This window comes from Nothoprocta perdicaria, unplaced genomic scaffold (assembly GCF_003342845.1).
Source record: "Nothoprocta perdicaria isolate Ctin4 unplaced genomic scaffold, notPer1 scaffold_520, whole genome shotgun sequence".
Taxonomy (NCBI): Eukaryota; Metazoa; Chordata; class Aves; order Tinamiformes; family Tinamidae; genus Nothoprocta; species Nothoprocta perdicaria.
In genome coordinates, this window is record NW_020455778.1 from 61,136 (window position 1) to 81,543 (window position 20,408).

General features: G+C 34.5%; 1 protein-coding gene across 1 annotated transcript in view; it reads right to left on the minus strand.

Moving 5' to 3' along the window:
• Nucleotides 1-20,408, minus strand: part of CDH10 (cadherin 10) — a 53,070-nt gene that overhangs the window by 10,657 nt on the left and 22,005 nt on the right. Inside the window, exons 3-7 of the mRNA XM_026048243.1 lie at nt 11,910-12,029; nt 11,182-11,349; nt 6,034-6,221; nt 3,947-4,200; nt 573-709 (exon numbers count right to left, since the gene is read on the minus strand). Coding sequence (XP_025904028.1) covers nt 573-709; nt 3,947-4,200; nt 6,034-6,221; nt 11,182-11,349; nt 11,910-12,029 — 867 coding nt within the window. The remainder of the gene's footprint in view (nt 1-572; nt 710-3,946; nt 4,201-6,033; nt 6,222-11,181; nt 11,350-11,909; nt 12,030-20,408) is intronic.

The following is a 20,408-nucleotide window of genomic DNA, read 5'->3' on the forward strand; positions in this document are numbered from 1 at the left end:
TTTAAAAGGACCTTAGCTTTCTTCTTTGCACTTTTAACAAGAAAATATCTACAAAGAGATGATTTGAGTAGTCCAAGAAACACTAAGCTTTAGGGAACAAGTGAAAGTTGTTAACTTGTAAGATATATCAATTCCAAGATCTGTAGGTAGATAGATATGGTAGAAAGAGATAATGAAATTATTTCTAAGGAAATAAAGAAAACAACAAAGAAGACAGAAGCACAGATTATGTTCCCAAACTCTACTACTATTTAACAACAAAATCATGTCATTGTTCTCAAAAGAATGGAAGAAAACAACATTGTGCCCTAATTAAACAAGATTACAGCAATGTAATTAATTAACAGGGTAACAAAGTCTCTTAGATGGTAAAGGCCATTGGTGAAAGCAGGTGGGGAAATGTACAGTGAAGAAAAGCAATGTGGAGACAACTGTTCCAGTTTCATTGCACAAAAGATGTGATAGTAAGGAGAAAGAGGGAAGAAGGGAGGATTTTTTACTCATTTAGTCACAAATGCAACTTTGCAGGCTAAAGAAAACTGAAAGACAAAATTGAGATCAAATTAGCTTACTGATCTCAGCTGCTATAACACTAAGATTGTGCCATTGTGATATCTCACGGTCAAGTGGTTTGGAAGTATAGATGGATCCATTTCCAGAATGAATATTGAATATCCTGTCAAGGTCAGTGTGACGGTCCAGAGAAAATCTAAATACAATAAGGAAAGAAAAATTATTACCCAACTAACAGAAAATGAAAAAAAGCATGCATTTCTCAACATATGAATAAATCTTTCGCGTTTTATATGTTACATTAGATAAATGCTACTTTTGATAAGGCAAATAGTTTCTGAAAATTCCTCTCAAATTTTTGTTCAGGTCACTCAACAGTATATTAACAATTGTTTCTTAAATTGAAAATGCATATACATATGAAAGTTCTCAAGATTAGCTCTGTAGAATGAGGAATAATAACTGCAGGAATTACTTAAATATATTATAATAATGTAATATTTGATCATAACAAACATATGTTTTATAAACATAAATGAGAATTATAAAAAATAGATCAAAATTTCAGTATAATAATTTAGGAATTGTTCTAATTTTGAAAATTGTCTTTGATGTCACTGTTTCTTAAGCTGACAGCTTACCCTGAGCTTTTCAAAAAACTATTGGTTTATACAGCCAAGCTGTTAGACTTTCGGATATGTTAATTTACAAGAGATCAAATTAAAACAAATCCTTATAAAAACAAGTTCACTTGCAGAACTTTCCAATTTCATAACCTGCGGATACTGTAGGATCTAATATGTTACTAGAGATGCTTTGACTCCTCAGGTAGACCTTCTACTAACATAATACAAAAGAATGTGAAATTATGATCATCAAACTGTTCTTTTTTTTTTTTTTTTTTTTTTTGTAATACACAATACTGTCTTCAAAGTGAGGACTGAACCTTTGATATGTACTTAAATGTAGGATTTTGTGAAGTACAATACAATCTCTAATTCTGGCAACCTGAGCCAATAAACAACTATCTATTAGCATACTGATACACTGTGGTGGAAATAATTGCTCAATGGTTTTAATGAGCATATACCAATGACAAAAACATTTCACCTAGTATTCCACCTAGTTTTTATTTACAATACCTTAGCAGACTGAGACAAATGGAAAATACTGTGATAAGAAAATAGGGCTTGGGTTTTGTTTGCTCATTCCACCACTCACAAGAAAATAAATAGTTATAAAAATCAAGCCCATACCAAACTAAATAAGTGAAACACATGGAAAATAGAATATCCAAATAAAACTTCTTAGGAAATTGCATGTAAGATTATCTCAAATTAGTTTTCTTGATCAGCTTGGTCACAGTAATCCAGCTAGAATACAGGAAAAATCTGCTGTTTTCAGAGAAACTACATTTAAAACTATGTGGCCTAAATGTTAAACAATCACTTTTACTTCACCCATGATGTTTTAAATGAGGAAAAAGACTCATTTTGGCAGTACTATAACCTACAGATTTTCAATAGGCAATGATCTATTGCCTAGATCTACTTCTGTAGCAAAGAAATGTTCCATATTGCCTCATTTAAAATCCTGCATCATTTGATATTTGATTACAATTATGTTACGAACATATTCTTACATCATTGTTGTATTAATGCTAATGGTCCTGCAACTACTAAAATTATTTGTTTCAGAAAGCAGGCCCATATTTATTCAATAGCATTTAAAATCAGTTCATCAGGAAGCTGATGTTCATTCAGTTTATATGATGTTTAACTTGTATATAATTTTAATAAACAGAAATTAATATTTAAAAGGAAAAGAAAAAAGAAGTTAAAAACTGAATCAATTCTATATCCTGAAGGATTTGATTTATAAATAGAAATGTCAAAGTATGATTCCAACTGCCCTTATCTCAAAGTAATATGACAACTTTAAAATAACTTAGTCTAAATTTTAGCTGTTCACTTCCAGGGCAGATGCATATTACTTTGCAATTGGTTTTGAAGTTTTAAGCAAAAGTGTATAGAAACCTACTGTGGATAGCTGTTCTCTGAATTAGTATATAAGGCTGCTTTGGCAGTTGAGAAATAGAGCGAATACTGGAGAGAATAATTTGATTTATATTCAGAAAATTGTTTTGAAGTTCATGTTTTCAAATACATACTAAATAGAAAGCTAGATGAAACAGTGTATTCTAAAGAACACTACCACTTATATCTTGGATTTTTTTCCAAGTAAACTAAATTTAGGATTAATGATCCCTTTCATTTTTTTTTATTTAAAGAAATTTCTTTGTCTTTATTACTATCAGTTTGTCTCACCTGAACCTTCTAAATTATTTTCTGTTACATTAACAGAACCTAGAAAAGTTATACAAAATCATCTTTACTTTACTATTTGGCATAAATAATAATAATAATCAGGGAAATATTTCATTCTGCTGTAGCTCTTCCACTCATCATCAAGTTGTATCAGAAACAATATGAGCAAAAGCACCAACTTTGTTCTTTTTCAGTCACAATTAAGAAAACATAACTCCTAAAGTTGTAACTTGTCTCATGCAATTGGGATGGATAAAGATGCAGCACTATGTTATTAATGTTTTCTTAAGTTTTAAAGGCTGAGTATTTTCATCTGCTAGCTTCTCTATACAGACCAAATTGCCGTAACAGAAAATGAAATTCAGCTCCAATTCCAAATCCAATTTTTCTACCCAAGACTCATTAAGAATCATACGGCAGCTGACTTCAAAGTCAGCAAACAAAGCCCCTAGGCCAAAATGATTTTTTTATAGTTAGGTATTAGAGATGAGAGATAACTCATGACCTCTTTTCAAAATGTATGCATCATAGCGAAACAAAAAAAAAGCAGAGTAAACTACAGTTTACTTCATTCAGCTAGATGTAATCTATCAATCACATCCATAATTTTACCCTGAAAAGCAACTAGACAGACAAGCCTACAAAGGAGCAGGCACTAGCCACAGACTAAGAGCTTGTAAGAAAATATACTATACTTTACTTTTAAGGACTGACTGGAGAAAACAGAAGATGCTCTATCCTTCACGGCTGATAGACTGAATCAATTCTTTTTCACAATCTGAAGCAAGGAGAAGTTCTGAAAAGCCTATTTTAAATGAATATGAAGGTTTATAGACTTTCTGATATTTGAAGTGATAAAAGAATGTTTCTTGTTTGTCTCCAGTTGAGTGAATGGATGGTCCCCAAGATGTTCAGAGACTAACAGATAGAATTGTTCTCATCACTCTATTTCAGGCACACTGGTAAATATGAGAAAATGCACTACTGCCTTTTTTTTTTCTATGCACAATGAAAATTCACATTGTATTTTATAATTTTGTAATATAATGTAGCATGTTTCATAACGTCTTTAGCAAATGATGTTTATACATGGAATGGCATATTACCTTATAGGACTTGAAGCTGAATCAGGGTCCCGTGCCATTACTGTTCCTATTATTGTCCCTAACTCAATATCTTCATGCACCTCAAAAAGGTAAGATGATCTGCTGAAGACAGGAGGTTCATCTACATCTTCTACAGAGATTTTCACAATAGTTGTATCTTTAAAAGGTCCAAGATAATAAAATCGTGGATCCACGTGGGTATTCTCAGCTTCTACTTTCAATGTATAAAGTCTTCTTGTCTCATAGTCCAGTGGCTAAAAAGAAAGATGATACTAAACTTTATTAAATATTACTGCATATTAGTGAATGTTGATGAGTATGTGTAACTGAAGTAGACTCAGAACCTCGCCAGATCTTCTGCTAGATTAGGCCGGACCTCATCCATTTCAATTTCTCTACAAAAGAGGGACTACTTCCTCTAGTAAGAAAGTCTTAGACTCTTGTCTTCAGAGTGTGTCTCTGTTCCCAATTATTAAATGCATTAATATAGCACGAAAATCAAAACTATTTTCTGTGCAAATTTACAAATTGACTTTTTTTTTTTCTGCTGTTTCATCACAATAAGCAAGGAAACAATCATATAGGCATTTAAAAAATTGAAATACAGACCTGAAATGCTAGAACAAGGTTCACAATTCTAATATTTCCTGGGAAACCTCATAAACCATTGGGTACTCAAGACTGCTACAGTTTCCTTAGTGTCAGTCAAATTTATCTAGCCTTAAATGTCAACAGTAATTTTTTTAGGGGTTCATGTGGTGAGGTTGAAGTGCTGGAGTTCAGAGAAAACTTAAGAGCTTAATCTCACTCATTTTCACTGCATTTCATGAATTCAACATCAGAGAATTTTTTGCAAAATAGATTTGACATTTTCATCAGCAGTTCCTATTTAAAATAGAAGGAGGAAAGGTTCAGGGTTATAATTAGAATCCATTTGGAGCAGAAAAGAAACTCCATTTCTTCACATTTTTCCAACTGTCAAAGATGAAAAGCGTTAGCTAATTAATGATACTGAGGAAATGAGCAAGCTGAGAATTTACCTTTCTGCCACAAAGATGACTTCATTAACTCCCCAAAATAACAGGGAGATATCAAACTAGATTTTTTCAAAATGGTTGGTGGAACACATGGTTTCCCTCCACACGTGCTGTACTTCTTTTAAGTATAAATTAATGTTCATGAAAGATGCCAAAATGACAGCTTAGAAATTTAAATATTTAGGAGAAAACGATGTGGTCCACACAAACAATGCTTCTCCATTCCTGCACCAAATATTTTATAAACAGCAGTCAGAACAGAAAAGAGACTCTTCTTGAGTCAAAACATTATTCTGTGCTTCCACTTGTTGTTCAAACTGACACTAATGATGCTTTGGGTTAAAAAGGCTGTCTGGCCTCATTAGGGTCCCTCTCCTTAAACATCCAAAGGAAAGGAATAGAGGTCCTGAGCCAAGCGAGGCTTCTGGAGGGGAACTTCTTCAGCAGCAGAACTACCTTTCTCACCATGTGAGATCTTTGAAACTCCTCTGAGAGAAGGCATAAGTAAATCTCCATAGCAAGGACACCAATCACTATGCATTGCTTATGCATAAGCAACCAGCTGACTGTCAGTGTGTCAATTTAGTGTCAATTTATCTTCTGTCAGTGTGCTTATGTCCTGGTGTATTTGGTCGCCTAAAAGGTGTTCTGAGAAACCCTGAATAAAGAGATCCTAAATCACTCAGTAGTGGCTGAACCATGAATGTCTGACTGAGGAAAATAGGCTACAGGAATCCAAAACAGTTATGTAATTGTATTTGAAACTGTGAAGATAATTACAACTAACATCCTGGGATGGATCATTTTTGTGTATTTTACTGGCAATAATTCTTTAAACCTTCACCTGCCTCTCAAAGATATCTCTGCACCTGTTATTTTCAGATCTGATTACAAGGAAATAATATCTGTTGCACTCACAAATGTGGAACTCTTGCGAGTGTTAAGCATTTACAATTACCAACACACAAGCTAAACATTATTTTTTCCAACAAACACTTATGGCATAACACCGCCAACAAAATAATTTCAACAAATGTTAGTAATAGACACCTTTCGCACAGTTATGATGCCTTCCTGTGTGTCTTTCTGCGTCATGATATCAAACATATCTGTGCCGTCACCATCTATAATTCTGTATTCTACTTCTGCATTTTTCCCAGTGTCTGCATCAGTGGCCTTGACGCTGCCGATGGCAGTCCCAACCGGGGAGGATTCAGGAATGCGGAGGTGGATTGTATCTGTCAGCGAGACAAAGAGCTGGTCAAGAGCTGCACAGTCCATTATACGCTCAGCAAGTAACGCTGTACTTTGAGCTACGTGCTAGCTGGTGATGTATCTGTATACGTATTTTATTCTAGAGAACTCACTTTTAGAATTGAAAGACTGAGCAAAATAGGGCACAGAGAATTATGCTATGGGAAAAGTTTACGTACAACGTGGAAATGAAATTGTAGAAAATGAAGGTTGAAAATGAACTTTACAGAACATGCAGCCTACAAGGATCACATAGGTCACATATTCTTGCTCATATAATTCCTGAAATACTATCAAGAAAGATTATTTCTGTGATCTGTTCAGGCTTTTCTCTCCTTGCTACCATTTTTTTCCCCTCAATGTCTAATTAGAATCTTTCTGGATAAATTTTACACATGCCAGCAGCACAAACAACAACCTCAACAATGTCTCCTTCCTCCCTCTCTTCTTCCCTCCCTTCCAGTCTCCAGCTTCCTTGACAAACTATAAGCAGCAGTTTGAAATCTCACCATTCAAAATTAAATAAGATACAATATTAAGTAAATTTGACACCTTAATGCAGAGAAATGTTTTTTTGAAAATACACGAGTAGAGTGCAGCTGTGTTTGCAAAAGCGGAGAATTTATGTTTAAATACGACCCAAAAATATTTTCATTTTTGTTTTGTGCTTCTTTGCATGGCTTAAATGTATCCCTGTGTTTCAGTGTCACACAGCTGATACAAAACACAGGATAAAAGCTGTCATCATTTGGAAATACTGTAGTTAATTGAAATAAGTATCTTACTGTACATTTTAGTATTCTATATACTAGCCATATGGTAAAAATAGTAAATAAGGCTAGAGATCCCTCATCTGTAAGGACTTAATAATAGGAAAAACATGTGGGACACAATGTACTATGAAGAATTATTAAAACAAACAAACAAAAAAAAGAATACAGATGCAGCTGTCATTCAAGCTACAGCTGGCTACCAAAAAGGTAGTACATAAATTCCTGGGTACAAGTTAGAAAAACTGAAAAGTATATACAGCCACAGAAGTTCGCTGTGAGTGATCATGAAGAATCACTTAGAGAGAGCAGTGACAAGGAATCACTGGGAGGCCTATGGCAGAGCCTCAGAAAACCCTGGGTGAGTCCTGTGCAGATTGCTGATACTTCTTAGCAGTATACAACCAAAAAAAAAAAAAAAAAAAAAAAACCCACAGTTACTGGGAAATTTAATACTTGCCCTCAAGTTGAGGTAATTTTTCCATCTCATTATGTTATAGTTTAATGAACCTAATTAAAAAAAAATCAAAAATAAACACATTCACCTATAAATTGTAAGTAAATACTGAATTTCCTGAAAGACTAAAACTGAATTTCTTTATACATTTAAGCAGCTTTTTACATGAAGCTGATACACAAGAGCAGAAATAATACTTTCTAGCCATATACACTCCATATTCTATTAATACGAATTTATTTTTACATAGTTCCATTCCAGTCTTTCAGGGAAATGATTTATCTGGCACTTGTTCTGACATTTTCATTACCTTTCTCTAATGCTTAAATCTGTGTACTTTACTACATTAGTATATAATCTCTCTGTAATCTGTTAATGGTTAAAAAAGAGGAAAACATAGCCTCTGCTCCCATTTAATATTTATTCAGCACTATGTGAGACTATGATGAAAGACCTATTTTTTTTCTATTTTCTTTTTTTAGTAGTTGATATTTGCATGTTCTAATTAGTTTTATGGTGTGTTAACTCTTCTCTGCATTTTTTTTCTCAAGTGCTTAAAACTACATCCCAGAGCCATACCTTGTGGTCACCACTTTGACTCCCAGTACAAGACCCAGCTCATTAATTTAATCTACAAAGTGCTAAGAACTCATGTTTTGAATTAATAAAAAGGTACGGGAAATACAAAATGAAAATATTCAGAAATTTATCCTCTAAAGGACTATTTTATAGATGACCTATCCCTTTATATTAAGTATACACCATAATAAGATACTTTCTTTTATTATTTTTATCACTGTAGATGACTAATCATTTGGGTCACTAACTATTGGAAGCAGTGGAGCTGTAGGTGCTGTATGAGCACTACAACACATTACACAGACCCAGGATTACTCTTGCAAAACCCCTCTGTTCATGCTTTAGCTTATTGTTCTTTTCTTCTCCAAGAAAGAGTGATTTGCACTTTGCATTTACCCCAGTGAGTGATGTTCTCATGTTTCTCAGTCCCATAAAACACAGGAGGAGCGAGGAATGGAAAAGCTTTTCTATCTACTAAGGAGAGTGGAATATAGCTGGCAGATTAAAGTCTACAGATTTGCATTTGGACAGATTTCTGTTTGTTATAAAGAATGAAAGAGCAATCTTATACACAGTTACACTCTTAAATAGGTTCTTACTCTGTACAAATATTTATCTTTAGACTAATAAAGGCCACAGTCTCACTGAAGACTTGGACAGTCATTATTCAAAGATGCATGAGAGAACTTTGAGAAAACTCAAAGCGTCAGTAGCACTCAGGCTCCTCAATTCTTGAATCGCTTGGATAAATAAGACTCAGGTTCCCCAAAAGTCTTAGTATATCCTTAAATGTTTAACCAGGACACTACTATAGCTGTATTTGTAAAACATTTACACAAAGGATATGCTGATCAACCATATCAAGAAAATGAAGATATCATGTTAAAATATACTCTTCACTGAGCATTTTTTTTCCACAAACAGGTAATATCACTTGTGTGTATCATACTAAAATGACAAGGCATATTAAACTACTGTGGCTTACTTCTGCTAGGGAAACCCACTGTTTCTTGCACCTCTCCTCCAATTAACTAGGCTTGAATTCTAGCATGGAAGTATTTGAGAATTCTATGAAAGCCCGGGTCAACGTCTTCTGAAAATATTTGAAAATAGTACAATTGAAATAGAGATTCAATATCAGAAGCCTCCCCTGGTCTTCCTATGCAGAGGTTTTAGCGCTAAAATTCATTGTAAATTTCCTCAGAAAAAAAAAGCCATTGATGGTTTTCAGGATATCTTTAAGATGAGAAAATTCTCTGAAAAGCCCCTGCTGCATTTTGTTGGAATGTGTAGCTTTAATATGCTACTAAGTCATGTTAAAACCTAAGGGATTTACTAGTATTTTTCCTGATAATTTATAAGCCTGATATGGATATGGTCACCTCATGAACCTGCTACACGTCTATTATTTATTAATACCACAGAGTAAGAATAATTTAAACTTAATCAGTATTAATTCCATTAGTCTCATTGAGCTCTATTAAACTCTAGAATTCTTACAGTATATATTTGCATTTTGAGATTAAATATAAGGTTTTTTTGAAAGTCAGTCCTCTCACATATTTGATAAAATTGAAGCCAGGTTTATAAATGTTTCAGAATTCATTTCCACTGTAACAACTAGAAAGGCACTAAGTAGAGAGAACAAAAGAAAAAAAAAGAAAAAAAAAGGGAACAATTTCCTTTAAAGTACAGGCCAAATCTATGTTCTACTGATGTAAGAAGAAAATGCCCAGATATGTCTAGGCTACATCAGACATTCATGTGAGTCAGATGAATATGGAATTGGACTGCAAGGCAAGTCATGTAAGCACAATTCCATAACTGCAGCCTATAAAGCTGATTCTGACACTCCACATGTCAACTTGACATGTTAAGTAGTGTTTAAGAAAGAAAAGAAAAAAAAGAAAAGAAAGCATCAGCAACTACATTTAGTACTTATGGGCTGTCCTAAATGCAACTGTTAAATCAGTATTGCCCTAAATCTTTGATTGTGACACATCTGTGACAGGCCTTCCTCAACAGTCTGTGAAAATTTCATAGAGCAGTAGGAGAGCCTTCTTCACCTACACCACACTAGTACCATAACCCTCTACAGAAATGCAAGCTAAAAATACAGGAAATACACACACAAATTAACAATAAATTATCTCCAGAATAGGGCCTGTGAGGAAATGCACATACGTGGTTCAGGATGTTCAGAATTTTGAGCATATATGAAATCACATGATGATAAATATCTTAGAAATGCATATATAATAACTGCAATATTAAGTTGAATAACCTTGAGTACTCCATTTGTTGCATGAAGGCTTTGTTAAAATAAGAATCATTTCAACATGTGCCTGAAGTCTTATTCTCTGTAACTACTGAAGGCAATGGAATTACAGCAGAAACAACCTGGGTAGTGAGATGATCCTAATCCATTTTTTATTAAGTATGCCCAAACCAGCTTGTGATTATACAATTGTGACTTCAATTTATTTTAAATATTTAACCTCTAACAAATCTTGTAATCACATAATTTAACCTTTCCATATTATGTAGAGACCAATAGCGGTGTTTAAAAAGCAGTATAAGGGGCTTTTGTAAGCTGAAGCTGTCAAAAGCAGCAATGCTAATTGCCATTTGCTTCACTTTGGGAAGTCTTCTGTCAGATTTTGTAGCACGGTAACTGTACAAGTACAAATCTGCTTGATTTCCTTCAAGTAATTCCTTTCCCAGGTTCATCATGATTAAATGGTTAAATAGAGACTAAAATTCCAAAATTTCTGCCTAGCTAGAATTACTACATGTTTTATTTTCTAATGAGGGAGTGCACAGGAATTAATCTAGGTAAGGAGAAAAGCAAACACTGCTGTAATGCTCTTAGGATTTCACCTCTCACCCCCTCCCATAATACCGGAGAGTATCCCAGGTTTGCTGCAGTTATATTTGATCATGTAACTGTTTTCCTAACAAAGGAATGCTGTAACATTTAATTTTCCACTTTAATAATAGTGAATAAATCATCACATAAGCCTTTTGTTCATGTGTGCCCCATAATCTAGATTTATTCTAAATTAAACCAGATGGTGATTGCTTAACTCTTTAGTCTGAAGCTCTTATGGTGCAGGACAACTATTAAATGCAGCTTACTCTGGGGGAATCGAGGTGGATTGTCGTTGACATCCGTCAATGTGATGTTCACGGTGGTGGTCCCTGATAATCCACCCATCTGGCCTCCCATGTCCTTTGCCTGGATAACTACTTGGTACTGCTCCCTGTTTTCTCTGTTCATGTTTGGCAAAGCAGTCCTGATGATGCCTTTAATAAAAACAAAGAAAAAAATTGTTATTCATCTCTGTCTGACATGTAACAGACTACTGCATCTTTTACTATTGGTCTGAAATATATTTCTGATATATGCATTTCAAATTTTAAAGTATATATTTCTAACTATAAACCTTACAGATAGTCTCCAGTAGAGGCTACCTGTTTCTTTAAAAAGAAAGACTCCCTGTTTTTCATTTCATGTTAAAAATGATGCAAGACACATATACAAGACAAAGTTTGTGGTTAAAAAGGACATCTTTTATTAGTCTAATTATTATCACAAAGAAAAATATAATCATGTTTTCTAGCATATGATCCTTTTTCTTCCTTTACTATAAACAGTCTTAACTATTTTAACAGTACCATGGTAAAGTTATATTTCACACTGCTAAAATTTATTCATTTTAAGAATTATAAATTATTAGAAGAGAAAGAGGAAGAAATATTTCATTTCAATTAGACATTTTAAACAAAAATTATTTTGGTGATATGAGAACTCTTGCTCATAGTTTATGGTAATTGGAAAAAATGAAAATGGCAATTTTCCTAACCTGTTTCTGGTTCCACGGAGAAATATGGCTGTCCTTGAAGTATGCTGTAAATGATTCTGGCACTGTTTCCATATGAGGGGTCGTCAGCATCAGTGGCTGTGACTTGTACCACAGAAGTACCTGAAGGAAGCAAAGTCAGTTTAGTTCCTGAGGAGAGCAGAAGGAGGTCCATGAACTCTGGTTTCCATTTACACAGACCCCAATGGAAATTGCAGCTAATGTTGATTGGATTTTCTAATAAATTTATTAGCTTATAGCCAACTTGAGAAAAACACTTCCTTGTTTCACTGATCTCATTCTAAATAGGTTGATTCTTGATTTCCCTAATTCTGCAAGCATGATGAAGACCCATTATTAAAGATAAAACCAGCAATGACTGAGCTGAATTCTTATCCTTGTTTAACCAGGTGATACTTCCATATTCAATTTCTGTTTCCAGAGACTTCATTTATTTACTTTAATAAGTCTGTGCTTTTCATTACCCCAAACTGATTTTTTTTTTTCCTTTGGCAATGATGCAAATCTGCTATAAAACTCCACTTGCAGGAACATGACAGGAAAAGATAATTAAATAGGTCTCAGAACTTGGCATAAGTTTATAATCAATTCTTCTTCCTTCTAAGTGGAAATGCAGATGGATATTACTAGAAGAAACATGGTTACATGATACACTTTGATATCTCTTGGTTCGTTAGAACCAAGGAATTTTTCAGGAGCTTTTCTAAGTTTTAGTGAAAAGAAATACTGGAGTTCTTCAAAACATTCAATGTTTGTCCTTATCACTGCCACTTGTTTTGAGTTAAAATAGTTTCAACATTCTGTTTAATTTTCTCTCTCCATCAGAGGAAAAAAATAACCTATCAAGAAGGTTCCTCCTATTGTAAGTCCATGTAGCGCAGATATGATTTTTTCTTACACACAGAAATGTGCGGGAAAGAAGGAAAAAAAAAAAAACCAAGAACACAGGAAAAAAAGAATAAGTCGTCCTATGCAAACAACTGTCCTAAAAACTATTCACATAAACCTATTTCTAGCAATAGTAACTAGATACCTATATTTAAATGTAAATACTCTATTTAAAAAATATGTAGAGCTTTTCATTGAAGAGAATTATTGTCTTGATTCTGAAATTATTTTACAATCCTTTTGTGCTGCTTTATATGCAACAAACTGCGAGAACATGCATATGTACAAGGAAAATTAGAATAAAGAACATTCAGTAACCTAAGTGCTGTGATAGTGAGTAGAAAAAAAAAAAAAACAGAAGAAAAAAACACTAGCAAATGCATCATTAATATAATTATGCTATTTCTTAAATATATATAGCTATAGCACAATATGTTAATCAGCAAGGGGTGAAAAGTCCATATTTCAAACTCACAAAAGGTGATTTTCATTTTCTTTCTTTTTACTGTGTGAGACAGTGTTATTTCCTACTGTTTCTAATTTTCACATTTCCTTTATACATCCCAATTAGCAGTATTTATTTATTAGGAATTATTATTAGGAATTAGCATTACATACTTTCTCTATTTATAGTAAAAAAAAAATCATCCAGAGTCTACTTTGAAGAATAGTTTTGAGGAAAAAAAGAAGCTTTTTAAAGACTTTAAAATCAAAAGACAAAAAGTCTTTGTGGTGTAACAACATCTGGCAGCTACTGCTTCCTCAGGTATGGGTGTCAATACATACATGCTTACTGTTTTAACACACACACATATGTGTGTTAAAAGGGCAAGGGCACAGCTACACTCCTTCTGTGTATCATTCAGGATGGCCAAGTCAACGCTTTGATTTTGGCCCTTGCCCATAAGAGGGACGTGCTGCCTGTGCATTCACCAGGACACCAGTGATTCATGTAAGGAACCTGATAGAAACCACACAGAAGAATGTGTTAGATGGGAACACACAGATTTTGTTCTACATTGCAGCCTCATTGCCTTATATGTGCTAAGCTTGGTTTCCCTCCAGTCCAGTCACTCCAGGAAAACAACAGAGCTCAATTTGAATTTAGCGTTTTTTCTCCCTTGTCTGCCCATTTAGGTGAGACAAAATGCTTTCCAGGCCATTCACATTATGTAAAAACACCTCATGAATGATTGCTTCAGTGTTGCTTAGCCTCTTGCCTATATTGTTACTTTTGCAGGCAACTATTTCTTACCTGGTACTCTATAATAAATTATTTCAAAAACTTTCCCCGTTATTTGTGTATGAAGTATTTGCAGCTCCTATACTTTCTCTTTGTTTACTATGTAAATTTAGTGAAGAATACTCAAAAAGCCTGCTAGGCCTTCTGGATTTATAAATTTTTAGTTTTATGTAACTTTTCATCTTTAAAATATTTTCATTTTTAAGTAATTTCAAGCTTAATTGTCCTGAGGGAATGACACTGTTAACTCCATTAGAAGGTCTCCCTCGATCCCCTCTTTCCCTTCCCTAAGCAATTTCTGTATCTTATCATATGTAAGTGAACCTGGGAGCTGTTGCTGGGCAGACAAAGGGTAGAAAAACAAAAAAGCTGGACAAAAGTATGAATGTTGCCTTGGTAATGCTAGATGGATTGGTAAGTGAGAGCATGATGGGAGGTGGAAAGTAGGGTTCTGATGGGAAACCACTTCAAGAAGGGAAGCTGCTGAGGACAGGTTAGAGTTTCCAAAGTCCAGTGATTCTCAGTGTGGAACAATGTATTTGTTGCTCCAATCTGAAACCTGGAATGAATTGATGAGACTGCTGGGCTAGAAAACCCGAGGTATGGAAAATGATCATATGGATCAGGGTTAATGCAACGTGGATGTGGCCGAGTCCATGCTGCTCTGTCCAGCACTCAGGCCTTGCTCTCTAATGGAGAAGAGAAAGGTCATCTTTTACATGTGCACAGGTTGCTTCTCATGAAGTTTCTAAAGGTTTTATCTTTGATCCTCAGCATCTGAAAGTATCTGCATTATTTAGGAGGACATAATGAAAGTGATACCATCTGGAGAATATACTGTTAATAAGACTTATCAGTAATATAATTTTATCCTTGTATACTTGAAAGTATTCCTATAAATTAATCTAAAATTATACAGTGATGATTTTGACCCACCTAATTAACTAATACATTAAGAAATAAAATCATTTGCAGATTACTGTAATTCTCATCTGTCAGATTATTGTAGTCCTCAGAATGCATATTTGAGCATAATTTTAATGTTTGAATTTCCTTAACGTCTTAATAACTAATATACTTTGCCCTTTTAATAATTAATACACTTTGCCTTTTTAATGTTTTCCTTGCAAACATATTCAAATACCATACGAGCATTAATGAGTAACCTCAAAATGGATTTACAATAGAGAAATATTCAATAGGAAATGCTAAAGATAATTAACAGAACATCTGCTATAAATGTGAGTTTGAAATGTATATTTCCTTACTCTCATCTGAATTACGTGTTATAACTATCAGCAAATACCCACTAAAATGAATCATCTATGCAAGTAGCAAAATTGAAATAGCAGAACTTCTCTACTCTTTCTGGTGGAAAGATGGGGAAGTATTCACACATTTTACCCTGAAATAAGCTACTGAAGCTATAATAAGCTATTCTCCACTACTAGTGGAGAAGTAGTAGAAAAGACTATATATTCATGGAAATTATGTCTGGGAAGTATTTGGTTTCTTTTTACTACTGTAACTCAGCAAACAAGAATCTGGAGGCCAGTGCAGTAGGTACTTCCAAGTCTTTTCATATGAGAGAGTTAAAAAAAAAAAAAAAAAGCCTAATTTCTTCCCTCTTCCTCCTGAGTAAAGCAGTAGATGCTTTTATACTGAAATCATACAGTATCTATAAGAAATTTTGGAATAAAATGTAATTGAATTGTATGCTTTTTTTTCCCAAAACCTGTCATTATGAGAGTCTAAATAAGAAGATGCAAAAGGCTTTGGTGAAAGAATTATTAAAAAAAAAAAAGTATGTTTATGTATATGCATAATATATATACGTGCATTATATATATATGTATAATATATATATGTGTGTAACATATATATATATGTATGTATCTATGTATGTATTTTATTAAGAGGAAACAAGGAAATTTAAGTGCTATGGTAGAAAAGAGAATATAGCATTGGGAATAGGGGAAAACAGCACTAATAAGGAAATGAAAAAAATGGGTAAAAAGCCACGTAATAGCAGCTGTAAATGAAGGAAAAGTCAAAAAGACTGCCACAGATGGAGATGACAGGCTAGCTGTGGGATATTCAACCTGTAGATCAGATTTAAACCCAGAGGGAGGCTACATAATTATGAAGTGCATATTGGCACCTCTAGTGCAGAAGCTGAAAGGACCAGCTAAGGAGAATGACAGCTATTAAAAATGTTAAGAGATCAGTGCCACTGAGACAGTAATTAATAGACCACGTTGCTTAGCCCTGAAGATATAGGATAGAATAAGGGTGAGGAATGGTTGCAGAATATGTAGGGTGGAAGAGAATAATAGAGAAACATAACATAATAAAGGAGAGGAAGGAAGGAAGGAAGGAAGGAAGGAAGGAAGGAACGAAGGAAGGAAGGAAGGAAGGAAGGAAGGAAGGAAGGAAGGAAGGAAGGAAGGAAGGAAGAACTTTCTGTTCTAAATAGGAAAGACTTCTGAAAGATTGTCTAAAAGACATCAACAGATAGTATCCACAAGAGAAGTTATATGGAAGAAAACAGCTCTGAAAAGAAGGCCTCAAAAATAATGAGAGACACATGAAGAATATAATGGATACAAGAGAAGATTATAGGCGAAAATGGAAGAATACTCTGAGTCATAAACTTTGGGAAATGGGAAAAAAAAAGTGAAAGAGGATAAAGTATCTGGCAATCTATACAAAGACTTCAGGAGAGCAAGATGCCTTCTAGGCTATTGACCTAAATGCAAGATCCTGAAGTTGGCCCATTTATCTCTGCCTTTACTGTGATTAACGAGCAGCAGAAGAAAGATGAACAAAGCAACAAAGAACTTATACACCTTTGTCAAGACAGAATAATTGATAATAAGAATAGCCAACATTTCCAGGTATCTATCTAGCTAATATCACAGCCTGAGGCAGAATTTTAAAACTGCTCTTTCTTGTCTGAAAGAGACTGGCACATGGCTGCATCATGGTTTGATATCTTAAGGAGTGTCAGGTACAGTATTAACCGTCTTTTTCTTACCTCCTTGTCCTCTTTGCTGTACTTTATAATACAGGGTATTTTAGGATGGAGCAAACTCTATGCTCCAAGAGATATACAGATTTCAATTATTTGAAGCTGATGCTTCTTGCACATTTTTGCTACTCGTGCACTTCTTTTCCTGCAAGTGGTGAAGAAGGCAGGACATTGGATAATAGCAGTCTTTTATGAATTGGGAAAGAAAATAATAGTGATTAAAAGGGGCTTATGAATTTATTTGTATATTAAGTAACAGATGCATGATGCTGTGCTGATGAATGATAGATGCAATCTTGCTAAAAGCTGTAAAATCAAGTGTATGAAGAACAGTTTTGAACATGAGCTACTGTTAAACTATATGCCATTATACAATGCAGACTGCCTCTAGGTACCTCTAATTGCAATGAAGAATATGAATAAGCTTAAATGGTAACCAAACTACCTGCCTTCTAGTATTGAGATGTATACATTTGGAGTTAATGTGAAATCTCAGCATGTGCTTGCAGCACAGATGTGTCCAAACACAAAATTGTTGAAAAAAGAAAAAATAATTAGCTATTTTTTGGGAACACCTACAAAAAATTACACCCATCCATACAAAATAGTCAAAATTAAGTATTAGGACTGAGAGTGCAAGCATCAAATTACAGCAGAGGCCTGGGGAATGTAGTCACAGAATGATACTAGAGACCCCAAAGGTATTGCAAATTACTGGCCAAATTATGGCCTGACGTGCTTTTAAGTCATAACAACAACAAAAATAGAACCACAAATATCTCATGTATGTAACACATTCCGTATGTAATAAAAATGCAGAGGTGATTACAAGAAGGTATAAAAGGCAGTCAGAGACCCCACAAGATTTGGAACTAATGAAGAACTGTGAAGAATGAAGAAGCAATGATCTGCTTTTTGGTTAGCCATCCAGCACATTTTGCTATTCCCACTCAGAAATCATATGTATTATACTTTACTATATAAATGGCTTATATAAATCAGAATTTTAAAGGGTAGGGTAGTGTGTATGCACACACTATTGCACTTTCCCACATAAGGTGATTGATACTTTAATACCAACTAAAACTTGGATATATAAAGAGCAGCAGGAGTGCAAGATATCTTAAAAGCATATAGATATACTTTTAGTGGATAATTCTATATAGTGCAAAGCTATACTACATTGACATTACTGTACTAGATAATGAAAATAGTACAGTCTTGTTATCATTATTCTCTTTCCATAATAATATACTTGCTAACTACTGGCGCAGGAAAGCACCACACTAATCTGATTGTTATTTTTCTTTCTTTACTTATGCACAAGTCAATATTCATATCCTAAACTCTGTTTAATGCTTTTAAAAACCTGTTTAGAAGTTGCATGTTTCTGTATGCTTTCAGAGGTGAGTACTGAAGGAGGCAAAGCGACAGTATAATTACAGCCAAAACTATAATTTCTGTTTACTTTCCTTATAGCAATAATTCAGAAACATTGCTAGCCTATGGCCAACTAAACCAGACAAGAAATGGTATGTTGGAAACATTGCAACGAATATATAGTCATCTCTGGAGAGCAATGCAATGTAAAATCTCCTTTTTCCATTTTCCTTTTGGTGAAGAAGTGTTGCTGTCTTTATAAAAATAATTTTTGATTTTTATTTCTCACAAACATTTTTGTAAGGTTTTGTACTAAAAACACGTGAATTATATGATGTCCCAAAAAAAAATAAGCTAGCTATTTTAAAAGTATTGTGTGATTAACTTTGGAACACTACATTTAGTTAAAATTTAAATATATGAAGATGTTCTGACATGTCAGCTTTAAAATTTCAAATTATTTATATTTGCCCCAAGGTTTTATGTAGCTTTTCTGTTTAGAATATTTGTACTCATTTTTTTTTCTGAGATTTGTTTAAATTGTTTCTGAGGTTTCTTTAAATTAGAAAATTTGATTAATATTATGAAGAAATAAATCAACTTGATTTATTAAAAAGAAATGAAAGATATTTAAAAATCATATCATCCAGTCATGGACTACAGATGATAACCTGTGCTTTCAGGAATCAGTTATGAAGCTAAAAAACAAATTCTTCCTGTTGTATGGGTGTGTAGTCTAGTAGCTGAACAATCATATTTAAAAAACCCAGGATGGATTAGTTTAAGATCTGAAATAATTCTTGAAATTATGGTTATTTCATTTTAGAAATGAAGTCTTTTCTATTTAACACAAATAGTTGTGCAAGATACAGGATTAGCAGTAAATGCATGTACAGGATATTTCAGTCTTTGCCAATCAGTTCAGTGTTTTGGATATTTTTCTTCTTATTTTTATCTCTTTTTCTTATTTTTGTTGTTATTGTTGTTGTTGCAGCTGCCATAGTCCAGCACTTTCAAAATTTGTATATCACTGTGAACATACTGATACATATCATATTTTAGAATCATTGAAAAGATATAATAAGAGGAGGAGGCAGCTGATGAGGCCTTCTACAGGCAGCTGGAGGTTGCCTCACGGTCGCAGGCCCTGGTTCTCATGGGGGACTTTAACTTCCCTGACATCAGCTGGAGAGACAGCACAGCGAGGCACAAACGGTCCTGGAGGTTTCTGCAGTGCGTCGATGACAACTTTTTGACGCARGTTGTGGAGGARCCGACRAGGAGAGGTGGGCTGCTGGACCTCGTACTAACAAACAGAGAGGGCCTTGTTGGRGATGTGAAGGTGGGGGGTARYCTTGGCTGCAGTGACCACGAGCTAGTGGAGTTCAAGATCCAACGAGGAAGAGGCAGGGCAGTAAGTAGCCTTGCCACGCTGGACTTCAGGAGGGCCAACTTTAGCCTCTTCAGAGACCTGCTGGGAAAGATCCCATGGGCTAGGGCTCTAGAAGGAAGAGGGGCCCAGGAGAGCTGGTTAGTTTTCAAGCGGCACTTCCTCCATGCCCAGCAGCAGTGCATCCCTATGCGTAAGAAGTCAGGCAGAGGGGGCAGGAGACTTGCGTGGATGAGCAGAGAGCTCCTGACAAAACTCCAGCAGAAGAAAGCAATATATAGAATGTGGAAAAAAGGACAGGCCACTTGGGATAAATACAGGAACATTGTCAGGGAATGCAGGGGTGCAACAAGGAAAGCTAAGGCAAAATTGGAATTGAATCTGGCACGGGATGTTAAGAATAACAAGAAAAACTTCTTCAGATATATCAATAACAAAAGGAAGRTCAGGGAGAACGTGGGACCACTAGTGAATGGGGTGGGTACCYTGGTTACAAAAAACAYGGACAAAGCAGAGCTGCTGAACGCTGCCTTTGCTTCCGTGTTTGTC